The sequence below is a fragment of the Sinohyriopsis cumingii genome, chromosome 5, assembly GCF_028554795.1.
Source record: "Sinohyriopsis cumingii isolate HCF-2022 chromosome 5, ASM2855479v2, whole genome shotgun sequence".
NCBI lineage: Eukaryota > Metazoa > Mollusca > Bivalvia > Unionida > Unionidae > Sinohyriopsis > Sinohyriopsis cumingii.
In genome coordinates, this window is record NC_142965.1 from 54422188 (window position 1) to 54446657 (window position 24470).

General features: G+C 34.8%; 1 protein-coding gene across 3 annotated transcripts in view; it reads right to left on the reverse strand.

The window, feature by feature from the left end:
- Positions 1-24470, reverse strand: part of LOC149799198 (amine oxidase [flavin-containing] B-like) — a 96416-nt gene that overhangs the window by 4541 nt on the left and 67405 nt on the right. Inside the window, exons 10-13 of one of the 3 annotated variants that reach the window (XM_089958462.1) lie at positions 19381-19438; positions 18387-18484; positions 10960-11071; positions 8529-8581 (exon numbers count right to left, since the gene is read on the reverse strand). In XM_089958462.1, coding sequence (XP_089814588.1) covers positions 8529-8581; positions 10960-11071; positions 18387-18484; positions 19381-19438 — 321 coding nt within the window. Of the gene's footprint in view, positions 1-8491; positions 8582-10959; positions 11072-18386; positions 18485-19380; positions 19439-24470 lie in introns of all 3 variants that reach the window. The other 2 variants (XM_089958463.1, XM_089958461.1) reach the window with 2 other exon arrangements.

Sequence of the window (24470 nt, forward strand, 5' to 3'; positions counted from 1 at the left end):
CTGAGAAGAAATTAGAATTAATAGTCCCTGTGAAGGAATTAGAATTAATAGTCCTCTGTGAAGAAATTAGCATTAATTGTCCTCTGTGAAGGAATTGGAATTAATAGTCCTTTGTGAAGTAATTAGAATTAATTGTCCTCTGTGAAGGAATTAGAATTAATTGTCATCTGTGAAGGAATTAGAATCAATAGTCCTCTGTGAAGAAATTAGAATTAATTGTCCTCTGTGAAGGAATTAGAATTAATTGTCCTCTTTGAAGGAATTAGCATTAATAGTCCTTTGTGAAGTAATTAGAATTAATTGTCCTATGTGAAGGAATTAGAATTAATTGTCATCTGTGAATGAATTAGAATAAATAGTCCTCTGTGAAGAAATTAGAATTAATTGTCCTCTGTGAAGGAATTAGAATTAATAGTTCTCTGTGAAGGAATTCGAATTAATAGTCCTCTGTGAAGGAATTAAAATCAATAGTCCTCTGTGAAGAAATTAGAATTAATTGTCCTCTGTGAAGGAATTAGAATCAATAGTCCTCTGTGAAGGAATCAGAGGGGATTGATTGACTCTGGAGATTATTGATCAATGGGTCTCAGTGACCTTGACCTTTCATCAATCTAATTTTACCCAATCTAATTCATACCTTTGGTCAAGGTATGAAGTCTTGAACTAAGGTTACAGCACTGAAACAGACAGACACCAGAACCTTTGCCATACTTTTTTACCCTAATTTTAAGAATCCATAAAGTTTGGTCATGGAACTTTACTCTAACAAAATAGTTTTTACATTCAAAACCAATTTTGAGCCACAATGACCTTAAGGCATGTGGTACAGAACTAAAGTTATTATGCAAAAAGCAGTTCTCTTTCATTCAGTGTCCTTTGAATACTTTACCCTCGATATCAATAACTTCAATAAGCCAAGTAAATAGCATCCACAAACTTTAGTATAAGTCTGTGATGTAGAACAAAAGTTATTGTGCAGAAACTATTTTTTTAAAATTCTGTCACAGTGACCTTAACCTAAAAATCTCATATATTGTTTACCAATATGCAAGTCATTCACAAACTCTGCTGAAGATACATGGTTAAGAACTGAAATTTTGTTTAGAAGCCATCCTTCTTTCAGTCACAGTGACTTTGAAGTGGAAGCTATCCATTTGTTTGGTCAAGTTGAGTGATGTAAATAAATATTATTATATATTCAGCATTTTTCTACTTTGAGTTATGTTGGCCTTTTAATCCCGAAGTCAATATGCAGAATCCTTACCCAAATTTCAAGCCATCAACAAAGTTTAATTTTGGTATTTGACACAGAAACTGATGTTATTCTATGGAAACCATTTATCTTCTTGCAGTCATTGTTCTTGGACCTTGGACCTTTTGAGGCTGAAAATCTTTTACCTTACCCTTAGTGCAAGCTATCGACAAATTTTGTGAAGGTACATAGCTGAGAAATGAACTGTCATTACAAAAAAACATTTTTTCTTTAACTCACAGTGACCTTGGTATTGGATGTTTTGAACCTCAAATCAATAGGCTTCTTTTTACCTCAGGTGCAAGCTTTCTGGTCCATGTATGTGATGTAGAACTAATGATATTGTACATAAATCATTTTTCTTCTTCCAATCAATTTAACTTTGACATTTAACAATTAGACTAAAAGGTCAACAAGCTTTTTCCTTATCACAATTACAAGTTATCTATAACATTTGTTATAGGTATGTGATGAAGACCAATGTTATTATATGAAGACCATTTTCTCTGTGTAGTTATGATGACTTTAATGTTTGACATTTTGACCCTGAATCTCAGTGGACTTCATCCTTTCCCAAGCAATCAACAAAGCTGAACAGAAGTTATGTGCAGAATAGGTTCATGTACAACAGAATGGACATGGCATATGAAAACTTTTACTCTCTCCCAAACCCTTTTTAGATGACTCTAATGTTTTGATTTGGCCACCCTGTCATCAGCTAAAACAAGTTTTATTAATTGTAACATGGATTCCCAACATAAAATTCCTTTATGAAAGGGTAAAATTGAACCAATTCAACCATTTAAATAAATTCAACTGTACAACCATGCTGACTCAGAACTTTCATATGATTCACCCTAAATTAATTTAATGTTTGCAGAAATCTGCAAATCTTTCTAATGGATTTCAGCTGTCACTCTTTACACTACTGTGTCAAGAAGGAGTTATTTAAAGTTACTTGCAGGGGGAATGAATGGAGCAACATTGCTACAACAATGTAGGGAAAAATTAATAAAATGCCTCTATGAAGCTTTTAATAGTTTCCATCAGCAATTATAAACATTAATTATCAAGCATAAAATGGACTGAGAATAAAATAATCTTGATAACAAAATCAAAGTCCATTTTCAAATTACCAATTCTATCAATCCAGCATCATGAGTCAAAAGCCAAATATAAACAAAGTCAGTTATGCAAAAAATATAGGTCAGTCACTTACTTTTGTACTGAAGATACAATACTTATTAAAATGCATACCTTCATAAAAGTTTCATGATTTCAGGTATAACAGCATACATATGGGATGCAAAAGAACCCATCTAGTTATGAGCTAAATCCAAAAACTTGCACAAACCCAAAAAAATGTGAAATGTAGGCCACAGTGACCTTCTTTTGTTACATGGTTGACCTACTAAATGAGATTCTTATAATCAACTAGTCAGATAATCATAATATAATGAGTGCTGGAAAAATAAAATGTGAACAAAAAACTGTTCACAAGTTAGTGATGCATGAAATACAGAAGCAAAAAGATTTGTCAATACATTCATCATTAGATCATAATATGCAAATGGTTTCACAGTGATTGATACAAAATTTGAAAGACACTATAATTAGGATTAGGTTCCAAGTCTAAAATGGCAATAACTCAAAAGAAAAATTGCAGGAACTCTGATTTTTCAATATTCACAGCTTCTCATGATGACCATAATGTGTACCATGTTCCACACTGATTCATAAAAAAAAATCAAAGACTAGATGGATTCAAAAGATTTTGTCATACGCTGTGTTCAGCTGCATGTCAAAAAGGGAAATAACTCATATATAAATTGCAAGACCAAAGTGGTTTGCTGACTTATGCATCTTCAGAGTTACCCAGTTTCATGGCAATCCAATGAATACAGCAGACAACAAGATTGTGTGTCACATGGCTGTACCTGTGGATTCCTATAATCTCCCACCTGAAAAGAGGCAGTTATAAAAAATATACAAGATGGGACACACACTTTCACTTTGCATGAAGTGCTAATGACTGCATCATTATCACCAGCAAAGTTGCAAGGCGGAAACAAGGTCTACCTTAGCTTATTTAATAAGATCCATGGCTAATGTTATGACTTATGTAAAAGAAAGAAGTGAAACCAACAAATTTAGTAAAGTCTCCGAGTTAAAAGTAAAAATTTATGAGATACTTATAGTATTGCGAATTAAATCCCAAATAATCCTAGAAGTCTTTAATATCATAAATCCAGAAGAGTAGGAATGTTCAGAATAAATTCCAAAAATCTGGATACCTTGATGTACTACAATGATACAATCCACAATGTCTTAGAATGAGTTCTCATTAATCCCATGAGTAGGCACAGAAGTTGCATATGAATCACCATTTCACATATTACTTAACTGAGTAAAAATGGTTAGTGTGATACTGTACTTTAATGACTGTAGTGGGTTAGCCTGTTGTGCCAATTTGATTATGTGAAGTTCACAAGGTGGAACAACTAATATAGGTAAATCAATGAAATATGAAAAGCATATTGAAGAACAAAAGATATTACATATCATTGTATTGAATAAAAATGTTTACACCATCTGTATTAATGATTATTGACTAAACTGTGAACAGCAGCAACATTTCCTTGAAATCTGAATTTTCTCCATGTAGGCAGGCTAAAGTAATGCATGATTTCTTCAGTTGCTGGTAGAGTGTTCAAGTGTCATTCATTTTTTAAGGTGATTTGGGAAGCATTTTGCTATCAACAAAGAAAGCAAAGCCCAGCAAAAATAAATTTCAGAATTCCTGGTTGATGGAATTTTTCTTCATGAAGCACACCATTAAGGGGCAGGGATATTTAATTCTTTGCAGATGCTGCCAACAGCATATCAACAGACATTATTCCAGTTTGCATGATGTCTGTTGAAATAGGAGCACTGCCTGTAATATATTCAACATGATGAATTAACAGTCAGGTTATTTCTGTCTTATTTATCTTAATCTTGTTAAAATACAAACTATCAATTGACCAATGCTGTGAAGGTCAGTAATAAGCACAGGCTCATGTTTGCATTGATAAAACAAAAACGCCCCGAGCACTAGACAGAGACATTTATTACTGCTGTATTACCTGTATAGCCTTTTCCCGGGTTCTTCCTCCACCATTAATACTGGCTGCCATGTATAGCCTATCGTGTGCTGAAAAATGGCATTAAACCCTACAACAACAACAACAACAACCTGTATAGCCCCCATTAACCTTGCAAATTTTAATTCCCCCACTTTCTCCCCAATGAAATAGTCAGACCTAAATGTGAGGTATATTCATTTTTCTATAAAGACAAGCATATCTCATGATCATTAGAAAGTGAAGACTGAAAGGATGTGTAGGAATACTCTCCCATCTAGTCCCTCCCTCTACCCCAATCCCTGACCAGGTTTATTATTACTTTAACTCCTCAGAGGGAATTGATCTGGTTGATACCTATGTTCAACAAATCACTTTATCTTGTCATTTAGAATTTTATATACCCCATTTTTGATGGTGTCGCTGGTGTTCCTGGTGCAACCCGTATTGCTACATGTTAGGTCATGATACAACTGTATTGACAAGACCTATAACTGCAGCATCTGGATTTTGAATGATACCATTGACTTGCAGCTGGGATTTGGCTAAAGCGGTGGAAAAAACATAAATATAGAAAACTATCTTTTAAATAGGGACATAAACAAAGTAATGGCTAGAAATATCTATAGACTTTTTATTTAGATTACAAACCCTGTGTTTTAAATATTGTAGATAAACAAAGTTAGTTTTTGTAATGCTAAACATAAGCCTGAAAACAAGATTTTTCCATAGTGTTTGAAATGTTAAACACATTTGAATGTAATTTGATTGGATCACAAATTCTATCTATATCTTCAATATCTATAATTTTGGGTCCAATAGAGGGCATCAACTGAACTGTGGTATATTTTATAAAGTTTCTAAAGATCTTCCTTTTTTGAATATATTATTACATTGTTGTATTTAAATATTGTTTCTGCACATAAGACCCATCCAGATTCATTTAGTTGTGTAATGGTTGTGATGCAATAGGACCATGTCAGTCATAGTTTGTGTAGTGGATGTGATACAATAGGACCATGTCAGTCATAGTTTGTGTAGTGGTTGTGATGCAATAGGACCATGTCAGTCATAGTTTACGACATAATCAGTAAAATGCAAGGGTAGTCACTGAAGGAAAATGTTTTCTCAACTGAGGTAAATTTACTTCTGGTAACTGACCATGGGGCCTGGCTTCTACGTTCTCATGAGAGGAAATATAATAAGTTAAATGCCTGGAGTTTGATTTAAACAGAGATGTTGATCCCTACCAGATTTAGAGTGTGTGATTGGTAAAAATAAAACTGTCTATTGTTCTGATTAATATTGCTACTAGAGATCTTTGTATCAGATTAGATGATTTCTATTATCTAATAAAGAATACAGTTTTTATTGCGGTCTGATTGGTTAAAGTGTATAGACACTTAGGTACCAGTAGTAGCAGAAAAGTTTGAACAGAACCATGCATCTAATTAAATCTATTTTTTGCCATCCAATGGATTTTAGCAACCTGATGTACATTTTTATGTAATGTCACTGCGGCTATGATGGTTTACACATTGAGCATGGTGATGACAATACTAAATCCACAAACTATTTTTTTCTTTGTCAGTATATTAAATGCCTTGAAAAAGACAGACAAGTTATTTTCCGATTTGAACTTCCAATCCTCTTCTATAGGCTTATAAGAAAAGTTGGTTTATTTTCCGTTTGATGACGATGCCTTTTTTGGTCACATGCACTGACCCCCCTTGGGACCTCAAAACTCACTTTCTGAATCTAAAAAACCCAGCATTTTCTGGGAATATGGCAGGTATGCAGAGTATATGAAGGAACTTTATAATACAGGATAAGATTAAGACAAAATCCATGTTATAAAAGCTATTGTCAGTGAAGGTCTAATTTAATAAGAACCCAGGCTAAATTCATTCTTAAGTTGGGCAGACTATATGAAGGGTTTTTACAGTGAGGGATAACAGAACATGTATTAACAATATAAGCAACGGTATAAGCATGCAAAAAAAATAATAACTCATTTGAGTCAGAAACATATGACATTCATAATTAGGGTTTTAGTGTAATATAAGCAATGGGATTTGCATGCTAATGTAAACAATGACTCATTTTGAGTCAGAAACTTGAGACGTGCATAATTAGGATTTCTGTGCAAATATAAGCAACGGGATTTGCATGCTAAAATATACAATGACTCGTTTAGAGACAGAAGCTTGAGACATTTATAACATGCAATACAATTATGGCTCTACAGAGCTCATCTGGAGAAAAACCAAAGATTGTTTCATGAATAATAATCATTACTATTTAAATCATAATCAGTTCTAAACATATTTCCAAGTCATTATTTTTTAAATTCTTATATTCTGGAGTCACCAATGAAATGTTGTTTTGGCTAGATATTACAGGAGAGAAGTGTTGTAAATATAAAATGAAATAGGTATTAAAATTTACATTGACAATTACCACTGTGATAGTTCTTACACAAATTGCAATTTACTTGGGGTGTATGTGATGCTATTTATAAGAATTATCACAAAGATAAAACTAAAAAGGTGGCCATAAAAGATGCTCCTACCCCTCCCCCTTTTTATCCAAAATTGATAAGATTCATCCTAACTCCAAGCACAAGTCAGCCACTAAGACTGGTCTGTGCCTATAATGTAGAATTAATGCTATTGTGTGGAAACCACTTTTCTTCTTTCAGTCAAGGATATCACTCTTGGACCTTTTGATGCTTAAACTGACAAGCTTCTTTCTTAACCCAGTGCAATCCATCCACAAACTTTGTTTCTAGATACACAATATGTAACTTACATTATTGTGCAAAAAATAAATTCATTTATCAGCCACAGTAACCTCCTTGACCTTTGACCTTTTGATACCAAAACTGATAGGCTAGTTTGACCTTTGGATCCCAACATCAACAGGCTTCCTAATTACCATGTTTGCAACATTTATGCTGCTGTGCAGAAACCATTTGTCTTTCTTCCATCACAGTGACCTTGTCCTTTGACATTTTGATCCCCTAACCTAAACAGCTTCTTCCTTACTCCAAGTGCAAGCCATCCACAAAGGTTATTCCAGGTCAGTTGTGTAGAAAAATATGTCATTGTGTGGACACCTTTTTTCTTCTTTCATGCACAGTGATCTTGACCTATGAGTCCAAAAGCAACAGGAGTCTTCCTTACCTCAAGCACAAGCTATCCATGTGAGCTAGTCCTGGCATGTGATGTAATTGATGTTATTGTGTGGAAACCATTTTTCATCTACATGTATTAGTCACAGTAACCTCCTTGATCTCTGACCTTTTGACCTCAAAACTGATGGGCTTCGTTCCTTTCCCAAGTACAAGCCATCTACAATGTTTGATGTAGGTATGTGATATGGCACTAATTTTATTATACTGAAGCTATATTTCTTCTTACAGTCACACTGACCTTAATCTCTGAACTTTCAACTCCAAAATCAAAAGGCTTCTTCCCAAGTGCAATCAACCTACCAAGACTAATCCAAGAACAGTTTACTGTGTGCAAACTAAAGTAATCATGCAGAGGAGGAAATATTATTAGACAGATGGGCAGAGAGACAACTCTAAATTCATAAAAAGGCAGGAGAATAATATTTGGAAGCTGACCTCAGAGTCATAAAGAATGCCAAATTTCAGGTCAGTTCCTCAAAACTTTCTGACCAAATAAAATGTGGAAGCCATCCTCAAGTTTATAACATATTCAAAATTTCAGGTCCATTCTTCTGAAGTTCCTGACCTACTTTCACAAACAAGAATTGTATTTTATTATTTGTATATTCCTTAACACTAAAGGTTGCACCACTCATAAAAATGCATCTGCAAGGAACAACAGAAGAATATTCATGGTGATAGGAAGGGTGAGGGGCAAGAAAATATAAACCTTAAAGAAAATAGTAAACAGTTTGAAGCTCTGACTTTCTATCCTAAATTTAGTACTGAAAGAAAGGTGGTCAATTAAACTTTATCTCCTTTATCCAAGACATTTTAGTCATGGAAATGATCAACATTATCAGCACCAGGCATATCAAACGCACTACAAAAAGCTCCTAACTAAAGACATATATATAAGCCTGAATTAAACACAACATATACCTTGATACATGTCCAACATTAAAGTTTTGATGGATACCTGGGCAACTCATTTGTTGGGTACCTGGGCAACTCATTTGCTCTGCTCAAGATCTAGTGATAGAATGTGAAAGACAAGGCAAAATGTCAGTGAATGAAGATGATTTTCAGAATCAAGAAAGAAGGGCTCAGAAGGCACTCTCTTCAATTAAACATGACATCATGGAATTGTGTGCAAAAAGTTTCCATATCGTTGTATTTTAACACAAAGATAAAAGAGGTCATGTTGCCTGCTTTGTAATTATGCATAGAACAATAGCCATTGTCATTGTATGTTTTGTAATTATGCATACATCATTAGCCATTGTCAGTGTGTTTTGTAATTATGCACAGAACATTAGCCATTGTCAGTGTGGTTTATAATTATGCATACATTATTAGCCATTGACTCAGTGTGGTTTGTAATTATGCATTAGCCATTGTCAGTGTGTTTCGAAATTACGCATAGAACATTAGCCATTGTCAGTGTGGTTTGTAATTATGCATACATCATAAGCCATTGTCAGTGTGGTTTGTAATTATGCATTAGCCATTTTCAGTGTGTTTTGTGATTACACATACAGCATTAGCCATTGTCAGTGTGTGTTTTGTAATTATGCATACATCATTAGCCAATGTCAGTATTTTGTAATTATGCATACATCATTAGCCATTGTCAGTGTGTGTTTTGTACTTATGCATATATCATTAGCTATTGTCAATGTTTTGTAATTATGCATACAGCATTAGCCTTGTCAGTGTGTTTTGTAACTATGCATACATCATTAGCCATTGTCAGTGTGGTTTGTAATTATGCATAGAACATTAGCCATTGTCAGTGTGGTTTGTAATTATGCATACATCATTAGCCACTGTCAGTGTGGTTTGTAATTATGCATAGAACATTAGCCATTGTTAGTGTGGTTTGTAATTATGCATTAGCCATTGTCAGTCACTTGACTCACTGTATTAAGTTTACATCCAGGGTTCATGCCATGTACATGTACATAGGGATTATATCTTTCAGTATAGCCACACAGTGTGATGCCATCTCAGGATAGCATAATGCTGTCCCATTTAAATGTATCTGTTTTCTATTTAAAGTTGTTCTGGATTCCAACTGTTAGAAGTGCAAGTGTGTGTGTGTGTGTGTGTGATTAGAATTTTTAATGTAGCTTTAACAATTTTTCAGTCATATCGCTACGATGTCTGCAGTGTGGCAGTTTATAGTGATGTCTAGCACTGGGGCATCATGCCACAGGCATGTAGCATGATGTCCCACCCAGTCATATTATCCTGACACCACGCCGACCAGTCCTAACACTAACCTCTTAATGCTGAGTGCCTAGCGAGGCAGCTGTTAGTACCATTTTTGTAAGTCTTTGGTATGACTCTGCCGGGGTTTGAACCCGCAACCTCCCGCATCTGAGGCGGACACTCTAACCACTAGGCCACCAGAATGGTCAGGTAAAAATGTAGACAGTACAAAATATTACAAACATTACCATGTGTTAGATTAATATCGATACCAGGCTGCCCAGACTATGGAGAAATTTCCAGATAAAAGTCTGGAAAAGATGCCCAAACTATGCTGCCTGCAGTATTTTAATATCACGCAGATATACTTGATCTCATCTCTTAAGAAAGTATTAACAGTATTGAGATTCTATGTTATAATGTACATGACATAAATAATACACTAGGTTTGTTTACAACAATGCCTACGACATTCTTCCTGATTGATATAAATCTATTTTTCATTATCTTCAATGTATGATTCTGGCATGTTTAGGTATCTTTATTAATTGAATTTTAAACACATAGTGCCACAACATTTCTGTTTTACTTCTTTTTTTTCCAGCCCTGGTTTGGTTATCCATTGCCGAGTTTTGAAAGCCAAAGTGGGCCAATATATGTTTCATCCAAAAATGTACTTTAAAATCTTAAAAGCTTCATATGCTGGTCACCTGGCCAGGTTTGACTTTGATCATTATACAATGTATAAGTAAACCATGGTCTACAAAAACCTAAAGCTGAAATGAAAACAAGCTGGTCAAATGTTTGGAGCATTAGATGGTACTGTAAACATCAAGTAATGTAAAATGAATTAAATAAAAGCATCATCTCAATTAAACCCATTTTAGGTTGACAAAAGTAAAACCGATTTTAGGAAGAATGTAGGTCGATCATTTTATCTGTATGTGGGCTAGGCATCATGTTGATGTAATGCACATTATGATCTCATAATCTATAAAATGTCAAAATGTTATCAAGGGATGAAATCAGAGCCTATCCAGTAGAGTAAATGTGCCACTATGTGCTATTGTTTTTTCATATTTTCCATGGACTGATATCTCCAAATTATCTATGCAAATACAGTTTTGGGCAGGCAAAAAATAAAGCTTCATTAACTGAGGACTAGGACACTAAAATAAATTAAAATTTATACAAACCTCCCTAGCTGCTCTTTCTCCGGACTCTATTGCTCCCTCCATATAACCAGCCCTGTAAGTAGCACTTTCTGTACCAGCAAAGTGAATTATTCCAAATGACTCACGGAGATATCTGTGTATATAATGATTTCGTTCTTATAGTCTCTTAGTATAATGGATATCACTGAATATAATGATTTCTGTCTTGTAGTCTCTTAGTACAATGGATATCTGTGTATATAATGATTTCGGTCTTATAGTCTCTTAGTAAAATAGATATCTGTGTATATAATGATTTTGGTCTTAAAGTCTCTTAGTAAAATGGGTATCATTGTATATAATGATTTCAGTCTTATAGTGTCTTAGTATAATGGATATCATTGTATATAATGATTTTGGTCTTATAGTCTCTTAGTATAATGGATATCTGTGTATATAATGATTTTGGTCTTATAGTCTCTTAGTAAAATGGATATCATTGTATATAATGATTTCAGTCTTATAGTGTCTTAGTATAATGGATATCATTGTATATAATGATTTTGGTCTTATAGTCTCTTAGTATAATGAATATCTGTGTATATAATGATTTCGGTCTTATAGTCTCTTAGTATAATGGATATCATTGAATATAATCATTTTGGTCTTATAGTCTCTTAGTAAAATGAATATCATTGTATATAATGATTTTGGTCTTATAGTCTCTTAGTATAACGGATATCTGTGTATATAATGATTTTGGTCTTATAGTGTCTTAGTAAAATGGATATAATTGTATATACAGTAATCCCCCTCTTATAAGTCCACCCCTAATGCAGCAGGGAAGTGGCCTTATAATGAGGGTGGCCTTTCTAGAGGGGGATAACAAATGTGAATAGTAAATACATACGAAGAAAGTCACAAGTACATTTAATTCTAAAACATTTAATATTTTCATTAAAATATCACATGCATGTTGTGAAATAAATGAAAAACAAACTGTTAAATCATTTTCAAAAGAATGTTATGAATAACCATTGATATAGTTTTAAAACTGTCTTTATAATTATGTTACAGATCACATCATCTGTCACTCTGTTGGTAACAGTCTAAAAAACAAACCAGTCTTGTCACAATTAAAAATATCCTTGCTGTCATATCCCCTGCAAATATCGTTTAGTCTTTTGTTCCAATCTTCAACAACTTCATTATTAACATCAGCTGATTCTCCACTAAGGACAGAACACTTAACATTGTGTTGCACTTGAAATCTGTGCAACCAACAGTTACTTGCAGTAAAGTCGTCATATCCCAATTCAACTGACAAAATTGTTGCTTTTTCTTGTCATTCAAATCAGGATACAAACATCTCCTGGCTGAAACGATCTTCCTTTCTCTGTCCTTTTCACCTTCCCACCTCTGCAAAATTGTTTCCTTATCTTTTACGATATTGTTTATCTGAGTCTTTCCGACATTAGTTTTCCGCAAGGATCCTCGACCCATCTCCCCACCCCGAACCTCTCGGTCAGTTGAATTACTTTCACTTTCTCTTCTAAACTGACAATTTTTCTTTTCCTCGATGACATGTTGATCTTTTTGCAGTAAGTTATTCATGTTGCCAACTACAATACTGATAAAACAATTTTGTATGCCTCTAAACAAACTGCCGTGTTTTTAAAGGAAGTGATCTTGTCATGTTATTCGTTAGTCACAGTCTGGTACCCTATTGTTTTTATACATTTCTTTACACTAAGTGAGTGAAGCCAAAACGACTTCGATATGTACCATTTAACATCACGCAGATTTGACCTCGCGGCCATTAAGATTTGTAATTTTGACAATTATTGTCAGTAGTAATAGCCACTAATTATCAAAGTGAACATTTTACTAAGGGAAGCCATAAAGACTATCAAACCATTTTCCTGCTGACTTGGATATTGTACATCGATACTGCCACTTCTCAGCTGTTACTACTGTTCAATAATTGTAATCTTAACAATTATCAGAGTGACTAAATCGGACATCTTATGATAACACAGCAGTAAGGCTAATTGGATTACATGTACTTACCCTTTTGTATGAATTAAAATTTGAGTCTCTCGGTTTTTATGGAATAAATTTGGCTTCTCGTGAGGCATAAATGATATAATATTAACCTTAGTGGTACATGTACTTTACTCAAAACTTCTTTCAGTAACGAAAACCTGACATCAGGAAACAGAAATCAGATTACTTAACATACGTTATGAATAAAATACTGGTTATGGAAACATATTCAAATAAAATGCGGCCGCTTGTGAGGGGCAAATTTTATATTATTGCACTAATATGCTGGCCGCTGGTCACATTAGCCGGGTGGCCTTTCGCGAGGGGTACTTTTGAACACAAACTCGTCGGTGCCAACGGATTCTGGAAGTAAGGAGCGGGTGGCAGCTGGTCAGGGGGGCCGTTCAAGAGGGGGACTACTGTAATGATTTTGGTCTTATAGTCTCTTAGTATAATGGATATCATTGTATACACCACTCCCTTGATAACTCGCGCACATTGGGGTCCAGAAACATCGACCGCACTATAAGTGAGGCGTGAGTTATCGAGGGACCTATAAAATAAGCCCAAAACCAATAAAGTGATTGACGACATAACGGAGAAATAAGGGGGGGGGTAGGCAGATTATACTGTTGAATACTCACTTTATAATCGTTCTGAGATTAACTGTTAATAAATATCTCTTCATAACGGTGTACTTTATTATTTCCTCATAGGACAGCATTAATTTCAGGATAAATTACAGTATATTGAGGCGATCATCGAAAACATTATACCACGTGGTTTCCGTTCGCTTAACATGTGTACCACTTCACACATTGTGTACTACATCACTAATTTTTATGTTGAATTGGATACATTCTAGTTTTATTGTTTGATCCAAATTAGATGTTTTTTTATATACAAAAGATCGACTCTTTTCGAGAAACAGTGTCGATCGAACAATAGATAGATAAATAGATTTGAATGTGATAGAAGTAAAATGGAAAACAAAAAAAACAAGGGTTAATCAGTACTAACATATTTAATTGGTCTACAGATTTAAAACAACGTAAATTAGAACAAGTTAATACTTGCTGTTTGTGCCACGCTTGACAAATATCAATTCAGTTTTTGAAAAAATCAGTTATTTTTGTGTGTGTGTTACTCTTGGTTTCTCTGCCGCCGAGCAAAATCCTTCAGATTTCTCAACTGCATGAGTTTTACGTAGTCAACATTTTGGGTCTCCAGCCACCTTATGGCAATATCAAAATATTTGATTGCTTCCTGTGCAGAGGGGTGGTGGGTGCAACATCTGTGTCTTCATCACTTTCAACACTTGTGTTACTCCAGTTAGAATCGTCTTCTGCTGAAATTTGTTCGCTATAGAAATAATTATAGTTTCATCTGACATGTATTCGGCTGTGGGGCAATCATTGTCAGCACAAATCCACTCCTCCATATCATCAAGAGAAACGCCCATCTCAGGACCATGAGTCTGTATGAATTTCTCCCAAACAGCCTCGGCATTAATGACATCAGTTTCACTGAAACATTCGAAGTCACTATCATCATCGCTGTCTCTGTTACTGTTTTGCTTTACGTCAAAGGCAGCTCCAAGACCCTTAATCCAGCATCCGAGGTCTCTTGTAATCGACTTCTTTTTTTTAATGCAACAAACACTTCCCCAAGTTGTTGATCAAAACAAAGCCAGCATGTACATGTAATTAGGTTCTCACAGAAGTACTCACGGGTTTCGATGTGACGGTCGATTGACTCTTTTCATGTTTTCAATAAACAGAATATGTTGTGATTATAATGTTTACACTGAAATGGAATTAAAGGATTAGAACATGACTTTCACACAGGAAGACGTTTAATTGGTGTTTATTTCATTCTCTGTTGCCACCTGTTAGCATTTACCAGAAGTTTTCATTGATCGCTATTTCACCAGACTGTTTGTTTACAGTATACTGACAACTATTTATCATAAAAACTTACATAATATATGATATCTTTAAACAGAGGTCTCGCTACAATTTTAAAACTGGGTCTTTCTGCCTCTGAATTCAATCACTAAATATCAGTACATTTTCTCACTCGGCCGCTAGTCAAAGCCTTTGAACTAGCCACCTAGCTGTTGCATCATGTTCTTTTTTTCTTTTAATGTACTCATAAAATGGCAACAGTACATCAAAGAGTCTTTCAGTCACGGAATTCTGTCAATGTAAATATCAGCACAGTTAACTGATCAACACATTTTCCCACAAAGCAGGTGGCTGAAACAGGACCGGCAAATCTTTGAATTTTCCCGCGCACCTATTATATGCGTACGGAGGACTCCTGCCTCAGTGATTTTCTGCGTCCCAGGTCAAAAATTGGCGTCCAAATATGCGTAAGTAAGCGTTTTTGAGATCTCTGAAATTAATTCTTCTTTAGAACTTGCAAATTTCAAAATATGGATTATTTTTTTACAGGCATTAATCACCATTTTCGATGATAAAACAAGCAATGTATCAAGGTTTTATTTATCAATTCTTATCGTAATTTTTTCATGTTCAGCATATTTTAAAGATATTTTAAATACATTTTCTCTGGAAAAAATCGGGAGCCAAGACGGGCACCGCGTTATAAGCGGGATCGCGAGTTATCCGGGTGCGAGTTATCGAGGGAGCGGTGTATAATGATTTTGGTCTTATAGTCTCTTAGTATAATGGATATCGTTGAATATAATCATTTTGGTCTTATAGTCTCTTAGTATAATGGATATCTGTGTATATAATGATTTCGGTCTTATAGTCTCTTAGTATAATGGATATCATTGAATATAATCATTTTGGTCTTATAGTCTCTTAGTATAATGGATATCTGTGTATATAATGATTTCGGTCTTATAGTCTCTTAGTATAATGGATATCATTGTAAATAATGATTTCAGTCTTTTAGTCTCTTAGTAAAATGGATATCATTGTATATAATGATTTTGGTCTTGTAGTCTCTTAGTATAACGGATATCTGTATATATAATGATTTTGGTCTTATAGTGTCTTTGTAAAATGGATATCATTGTATATAATGATTTTGGTCTTATAGTCTCTTAGTATAATGGATGTCTGTGTATATAATGATTTTGGTCTTATAGTCTCTTAGTAAAATGGATATCATTGAATATAATGATTTTGGTCTTATAGTCTCTTAGTATAATGGATATCATTGTATATAATGATTTTGGTCTTATAGTCTCTAGTATAATGGATATCTGTGTATATAATGATTTCAGTCTTATAGTCTCTTAGTAAAATGGATATCATTGTATATAATGATTTCGGTCTTATAGTCTCTTAGTATAATGGATATCATTGTATATAATGATTTTGGTCTTATAGTCTCTTAGTATAATGGATATCATTGTATATAATGATTCTGGTCTTATAGTCTCTTAGTAAAATGAATATCATTGAATATAATGATTTTGGTCTTATAGTCTCTTAGTATAATGGATATCATTGTAAATAATGATTTTGGTCTTATAGTCTCTTAGTAAAATGGATATCATTGTATATAATGATTTCGGTCTTATAGTCTCTTAGTAAAATGGATCATATGCATAATGATAATCCAGGATTCTTTGAAAAGTTTGGTTTTTAAAAAGAAATTAACAGCGCAATAAGAAGGCATGTAATTTTATAACTGGGACAATATAATACAAACATTGCTATGTTCTGGAATTTAATAAATCTCAGCTGTTTGTTCTAAATAAACTTCTCTTGTTTTCTTTGTGAAAGCAAGATGTTTCCTTAAACATAACAGGCAATTTACAAGCATTTTCAAGCAATATTAAAATTCTGAATAAATTTAAATTAAATATCAAAATGTTTCACAAATTGTACATGTTACTATCTACTGGTATGTTTTCAATACCATTATAAATGGAAAAAAATTTGCAAGAGAAAGTAAAGCTTACTTTTCTTGGGCATGTTTACCAAAAGGTTGCTATCAGTGCATGGCATGTAGTGATATGAAATTCATATACAGAATTTTGGATGCAAACTGACATTAAATTACCATATTTACAGCATATATTGGAACAATGTATTTGTTGAGAAATCATGAATTAATTTTTTAATTAGTTCTTTTGTGCACTGTATTTTCTGGTCCACAGCATTTAAATCAAGTCATAAATTGTGGGACACCATCAAAATCAATTGAAAAAGTACCCAAATTTAAATTTTATAAAAGAAAACTTTAAAAAATCCTGCTGCCAGTGTTGTTTGCTTACACTTTCCCTGCTGACTGCAAATTTGCTAAGAAAAAGAGTTCAGGTAAGAATTAATCATTTGTGTATATGAGAATGAGATGAATTTTTCTTTCTAAGTTATGCTTTAGCAAAGTTTCTTCTTGATGAAGTGCTAAAATTTATTTGCAATTCTTGCTCATCACAGGATTTATTTTGGCATAATGACTTTGGATGAGCATAGCAGAATCTATACATCATAAACCATTTCTGATATGAGTACCTAGATTACAGTATTGTAGTTATGAATAGGTTATAATGCCAATATACACAGAGCAATGACCAAGACGGGCACATAAACCTTAATCACTTATCACAGCATTCCAACCTCCTGAGTACTAAAATACTGACTGCTTATGACAAAAATACTGATTTTCAGGAATAAATACTGATTTTTAAAACTGTAATGCATTTGTAACTATTTAGAACATCTACAACCATCAGTAAAGTAGAACAGAACCTTACTTAATTATTTAATGTCAAAGTTGCATATGTTCCATTTGGGTACCCACATAGAAGGTGCAAGAATGCAACACACACTCAGACACAGGCTGTTTACAGAAGCCTTTTCAACAACTTGGTCTCTGTCTGTCTGTGTGTGTCTCTCTCTCTCTCTCTTGTGATACTGCTGGATCCAGTTTTCAGTCTGATAACAATCAAACCTTTGAGGACAACCTAACATGATTCGTTTCTCTATTCTATATTCATGTCAAAAACCAATGTGTCGTGTTATCTGACAAAAGCGATGACACTTTGGATGCATATGCTGCATAACTATACAGAGTTCATGGATATATTTTTGCCTTTAATAAATTGCTTATGACGAACAAAAAAATAGTTAAATACAAGCTTAATTTCTTTTATTTTTTTATCAAATAAGAGTTGTATCTATTTTATTGTAAAATGTGGGTGGAGGGAATAGAAGGATGCAAACTGAACACAATTTCTTTTGTTTCTTATGACTTTTGGACATATAATCTAGAGGAAAAAATTCTCCATAAGTTCTAGGACAGGAAAAGAACCATTATTTTATGATGTCCCAGTATATACAGCAAATACAGTAAGTGGGCTTTGATATGGCATATTTTTGTGTACAACACTTAAGGAAAAAAGCAGTTAGTTAATGCAACTAAAGTTTACGTTCCCTTACCTTCCGTAACTTGTCATTGCACCAGGTGGCATTGTACTAACATAGCATCCTCCAGAGTATTCTTCCGACATCCAGTTGTGTTCTACATACCCAACAGGCTGACAAGACATGGTATGATAAAAAAAATGACATACAGTTATGTTCTACATACCCTACAGGCTGACAAGACATGGTATGATAAAAAAATGACATACAGTTATGTTCTACGTACCCAAAATGATGACCAGGCATATTTGTATACAAAAATGACATCCAGTTGTGTTCTACATACCCAACAGGCTGACAAGACATATTGGTATACAAAAATGACATCCAGTTGTGTTCTACATAATTACCCAAAAGGCTGACAAGACATATTGGTATACAAAAATGACATCCAGTTGTGTTCTACATAATTACCCAACAGGCTGACAAGACATATTGGTATACAAAAATGACATCCAGTTGTGTTCTACACACCCAACAGGCTCACAAGGCATATTGGTATGATAAGCGAATGCTCTTGCAATATACATATAGAAATAACTCCTTTTATCTCTAATTCTTGTCAAATTAAGATGACAAATGAGATGGATTTCTCAAGACAAACAAGGTAGATTTGGCTGACCTGATACACATCAACAACATGTAACAATATCTATAAAACTAGGAAACACGTGCTTAATGCAATTTTTGTTTAGCACTGTATAAAAAAATTATACCACAGAGTTACTGTGTACAAAATAAAATTTGTCAAAAAGTATAAGGATGGTACAGCATTTAGGAAGCAAATCACTGTTTCCATCTGTGAAGTTTATATCTAATTATAGATGAAAGCTGAGTTTCACAACAGACTAACTACAGATGGAAGCCTAGCTTAGTTTCATACGTCTAATTGTGTTTGTAAGGTAAGTTTTATGCTAGACTAATTTTCTTACAATAAGCTGGCAACAGCCTGAACATCAAACCTGTATATATTTATTTATTTATTTATAGTGTTTATATGAACACGTACCTGAAGAAACTTGGTTGACTTGAAAACATTCCTATAGTGTTCACAGACTGCTTGTTTTCTAGCACAACAAGAAATTAAAGAATATGAGATCCTGAATGTTACCAAAGGTACAAAATATGAGACATCATAATAAAGATAAAATTTTGCCTAATATGGCATGATATGTGGTGATAAAGATAACACTTTGTTTAATATGGCATGAGACATGGTGATCAAAATAACACTGCTTAATATGGCATGAGACATGGTGATCAATATAACACTTTGCTTAATATGGCATGAGCCATGGTGATCAAGATAACACTTTGCTTAATATGGCATGAGCCATGGTGATCAAGATAACACTTTGCTTAATATGGCATGAGCCATGGTATCAAGATAACACTTTGCTTAATATGGCATGAGCCATGGTGATCAAGATAACACTTTGCTTAATATGGCATGAGCCATGGTGATCAAGATAACACTTTGCTTAATATGGCATGAGCCATGGTATCAAGATAACACTTTGCTTAATATGGCATGAGCCATGGTGATCAAGATAACACTTTGCTTAATATGGCATGAGCCATGGTGATCAAGATAACACTTTGCTTAATATGGCATGAGTCATGGTGATCAAGATAACTAACACTTCGCAAAATGAAGCTTGCATTGCAAGACCATGAAAATTTAACTGATGTTTTGGGGTTTAATGCCATTTCTCTGTGCAAGATAATCTATACATGGCAATCAGTATAACAGGTGGAGGAGGAACCCTGGAAAACCCGAGTAAACCACCAACCCAAAAGAAGCTAACACTGGCCAAGCCCAAGACTTGAACTCATATGGACAGAGGTGAGATGGCAGTGACTGCAGTAAAGGCAAGCACTTCAGACCACTCCGCCACACAGGGCTCCTTGAAAATTTAGTCATTTGTATTAATTTATTCAATTAATGCCTGTAGAAAGAACTATTTATTGCCAAAAATATAACAAAATGATGTTAACTTATTAGTATCCCTTCAAGCAACCAACAATTTATCAACAAAAACAAAACCACAATGCATTCAGCATGAAGAAATCTAGAGTTGTAAGTGATCAGAAACGTATAACATAATCCCCACCATTTTTTGGCATGTACCAGTAACTTTAAAACAACCTCAAAAAATGATGGCTAGGCAAGCAACGCTGCTTGTCTTGCCTGTTCAGAAGGGTGGCCAGAAAGTGTTCTGGATGGATGATAGGCTTGGTGGCCAGCTGGTTAGCAAAATTCACTGGATCCCAATGCAACTCCATGTTCAGTGGCATGGATGTTTAGTATGCAGCATTGCTCAATCACAAGTCACAATGGACCTCTGATCACAAGTCACAATGGACTTCTAATCACAAGTCACAATGGACCTCTGATCACAAGTCACAATGGACCTCTAATCACAAGTCACAATTGACCTCTAATCACAAGTCAAAAGTACAGCAGATTGGACCAATGGGGTGACTGACCATTAGCTGGGGAGGTAGCAAACAGCATAGAAGACTACATCCTCTGGGCTGATATAGAATGTGAGGACACTCTCTCATCAACTCCGAACCACTATATTCAAGATATGAGAAGAATGAAGGGAGAAATTCCCCCAGGCCAGCAATTGTTTCCAGCACAGGTCTATGTATTAAATACTCCAGCAGCATTTGAAAAGGGTGTGGTATTTGCATCTTTAAAGTGCGATGCACCTCCAATTCAAGGTGGTCATATATACCTGTTGCAGTTGGCATCGTATGTATTAGCTTCGATGAGACCATCATCACGTACTCTTTAAGTATGAAAATGTTACTTTCAGTTGATTTTGACTTCGAATATCTCTTTACTCTTCAAGCTCTTGTGCAGAACTGTGCACCATATCTCTCCAACCAATCTCTGCACCAAACAATTAGCTACTAGATTAATAAACGATCCTATTATGACATTCAAGAGTGACGTGTAGAAATGACACTGATTTTAAGGATATCAAGAGACAATGTGGGACATATTGACCTAACTGAGTGAAAGTTTATACTGCCAAACACCCAGCTGATGGTGGTACAGATAGGTAATGGGTAAGAGTTACTTCCCTTAGTATAATGGTGGTGAAAATCTAAATTTTTGTCTTTTCAGGAGAATTGCATTCAAGGTTGCATGTCAGTGTGATTTGGAATGTATTTGATGGAGAAAAGATGCTATAAAATTTCATCAAATTATACTAAGCATTGTTTGAGAAGTCATTTAAATGTTTGTCTGATTTGGACTTTTAATATAGCTTTAACAATTTTTCATCCAGATCGTTCCAGTGTCTGCAGTGTGGCAGTTTATAGTGATGTTCACCAGTGGGGCAGCACACGCATGTAGCATTATGTCCCACCCAGTCACACTGTCCTGAAACCAGGCCACCCAGTCCTAATGCTGATAAGTAATTGGTATGACTTGGCCAGGGTTTGAACCCGTAACTTCCCACATCAGTGGCAGAAGAAGTCATTTAAATTTTTTAAAGTCTTGCAATGGTTGCCATGTCTGATGGCATATCAACATCATCTGGAAAAAAATGAAAGACCTTCCCGATATGCTTTCTGTCAACTTTTGTCAAATTCTGCAAAGCAATATATTTGAAGTCATTTAAAGGTTGTTCTCTTTTGGTAATGCCAGCCAGGTTTGATGGCAGATCAGAATCCTTTGTAAAAATTGTGCAGACCCTCACTGCCATGATCAATCTGGTGTAAAGAAGCAATTACTTAGAGACTGTTTCTCTTTTTAGTAATGGCAGCTATATTTGATGGTGGACCAAAACCATTTGTACAAATCTGAAAGCCGTTCAGGCAAATTTGCTTTTTGTCAAATTTCATTAAATTCTATTAAGTAGATTTCTAAGAGTCATTTATGAGGCTTTTCTAGTTATAGACATAGTGGCCATAGTTGATTGTGGCTCAGAGTCATTTGTATAAACTTGAAAGTACGTTATGTTGCTCTCTATCTAAACCATTCATATTCTGTCAGAGAAGAATTAGTTCAAAGCTTCTATTTTAAAGTTATGACAGCCATATCTGATGACCAATCAGCATCATCTGTACAACCTTGAAAGCCATTCATGATCTCTGCTGAATTTGTAACAATTGGTGTTGTGTTTTTGAGAAGTTTAAAATAACAATTGTTGATGGATGGATTACATGCAAAGAATGCAAGGCAATACTACAAGCTCACTTCTTGGTCTTACAGTCAGGTGATCCTTGTCAAGGAATTGTATAAATCCTTTTCATTTATTAAATACATGTACTCAGGTTTAGTTTTTTGTGTACAACGATGCCTGAGGGTGATGTGTGTGTGTGTGTGTGTGATTTGGATTTTTAACGTAGCTTTAACAATTTTTCAGTCATATTGCTACAATGTCTGCAGTGTGACAGTTTACAGTGATGTCTAGCACTGAGGCATCATGCCGCAGACATTTAGCATGATGTCCCACCCAGTCACATCATCCTGACATCAGGCCAACCAGTCATAACACTAACCTCTTAATGCTGAGTGCCAAGCGAGGCAGCTGTTAGTACCATTTTTGTAAGTCTTTGGTATGACTTGACCGGGGATCGAACCCACGACCTCCTGCATCCAAGGCAGATGCTCTAACCATTAGGCCACTGCAGTGGTATCCAAGGGTGATTTATGTATATTCTCTATAGTGAGTTCGGTTCATATTATGCCACACCTTGCGAAGTGCTTTCGATGAGAAGAACTGAATACTTCCAGTGCACAGACGATGTATTGTGGCATCGTCTGTGTATAAATGCCTCACCGTAAGACTAAACCTTTACATTACAGAACATCTTGTCAGTGAGTGGTCTATTTTAAGGACTTGCACATCTTCAGCTGTAGAGGTATGTGAGTTATTAATTTCTTGTGTATAAGTTAGAACTATTGTACTACCACGTTTATTATTGTATATTTTCTATGTAGCTTCGACTTACGTAGTATCATGCAAATAAATTGTATTCTTATTTGTGACTTAGCAAGAGATTTATATTAGCAATATATAAAGTTGCATTTTTTAAAAACGTTTAGTACCGTAGGTTTCTTGTTGGGCACAGTTAGGTTCACTTCTGAACTTGTGTATTGTTTTGTAATTATTGTGGTGATAATGTAATCTGTGTAGCTTACCATATATAATGTTATTACATTTTATCGTCTATGCCCGTGTCATGCATAGTACACGGTGTTAAATATATTTTCAGCTGACCAGAGTCATCAGAGTGATCGGACTGACCAGAGTTATCTGAGTTGCAGCTGTATAGCTGACCAGAGTTATCAGATTTATGAGAGCGATCGGAGTCTACGTGGTACCAGCTACAGAGCTTACCAAAGAAGTTGACCATAGCAACTGTGAAGCTGAACCATAACAGCCGTAGAGCTGAGTAAACAGTGTTGCTAGTCAAGCAGCAGGTGATTGGGCATTGCTGACCGAGATTGGTGAGTGCTGATTGCTTGATTGACCAACCTGGAATACTGATTGCTTTACTGACCAGTGTGACTGGTAGCCAAGTGTGCTGGTGATGGAGTGTCTAACTCCATACATGTAATCTTTTAGCCGTGGGCTAATTTTGGGGTTTTGTAAAACCCAGTGTGTTTTGGGGACTGCAAAGATATTTTGTACACCTGTCCCTTTGTTTTCATCATTTTCACTATTTGAGTGCATACATTTTTACTATATGAGTAAATTACCACAGTTTTACTATTTGAGTAAAACACATCATTCTTTCATTGTGAAATCACTGTAAATCATTCACCCCTTGTTCCTGTACTGTGTAAGGTCATTTATTCGTATTTTCATCATTTAGTTCGTGCGGATTATGTTAACTGATCCAATATTTGGATATTATACACACGTATTAATCAGAATTCTTTTCTCATTCAAGTCATTCGTCATTAAACATTGTATTTGTATCACCATCAAAAGTGTTCTGATGTAAATCCTAAATCCCACCCAGTTATCTTGTTACAATCCTAGCCAGGCAAGTTAAAAATTGAAAAAGAAAATGAAAACCTGCCTAATGAAAGTCTATACACATGTAGTAAAGTGCTTAGACCCACCCTAA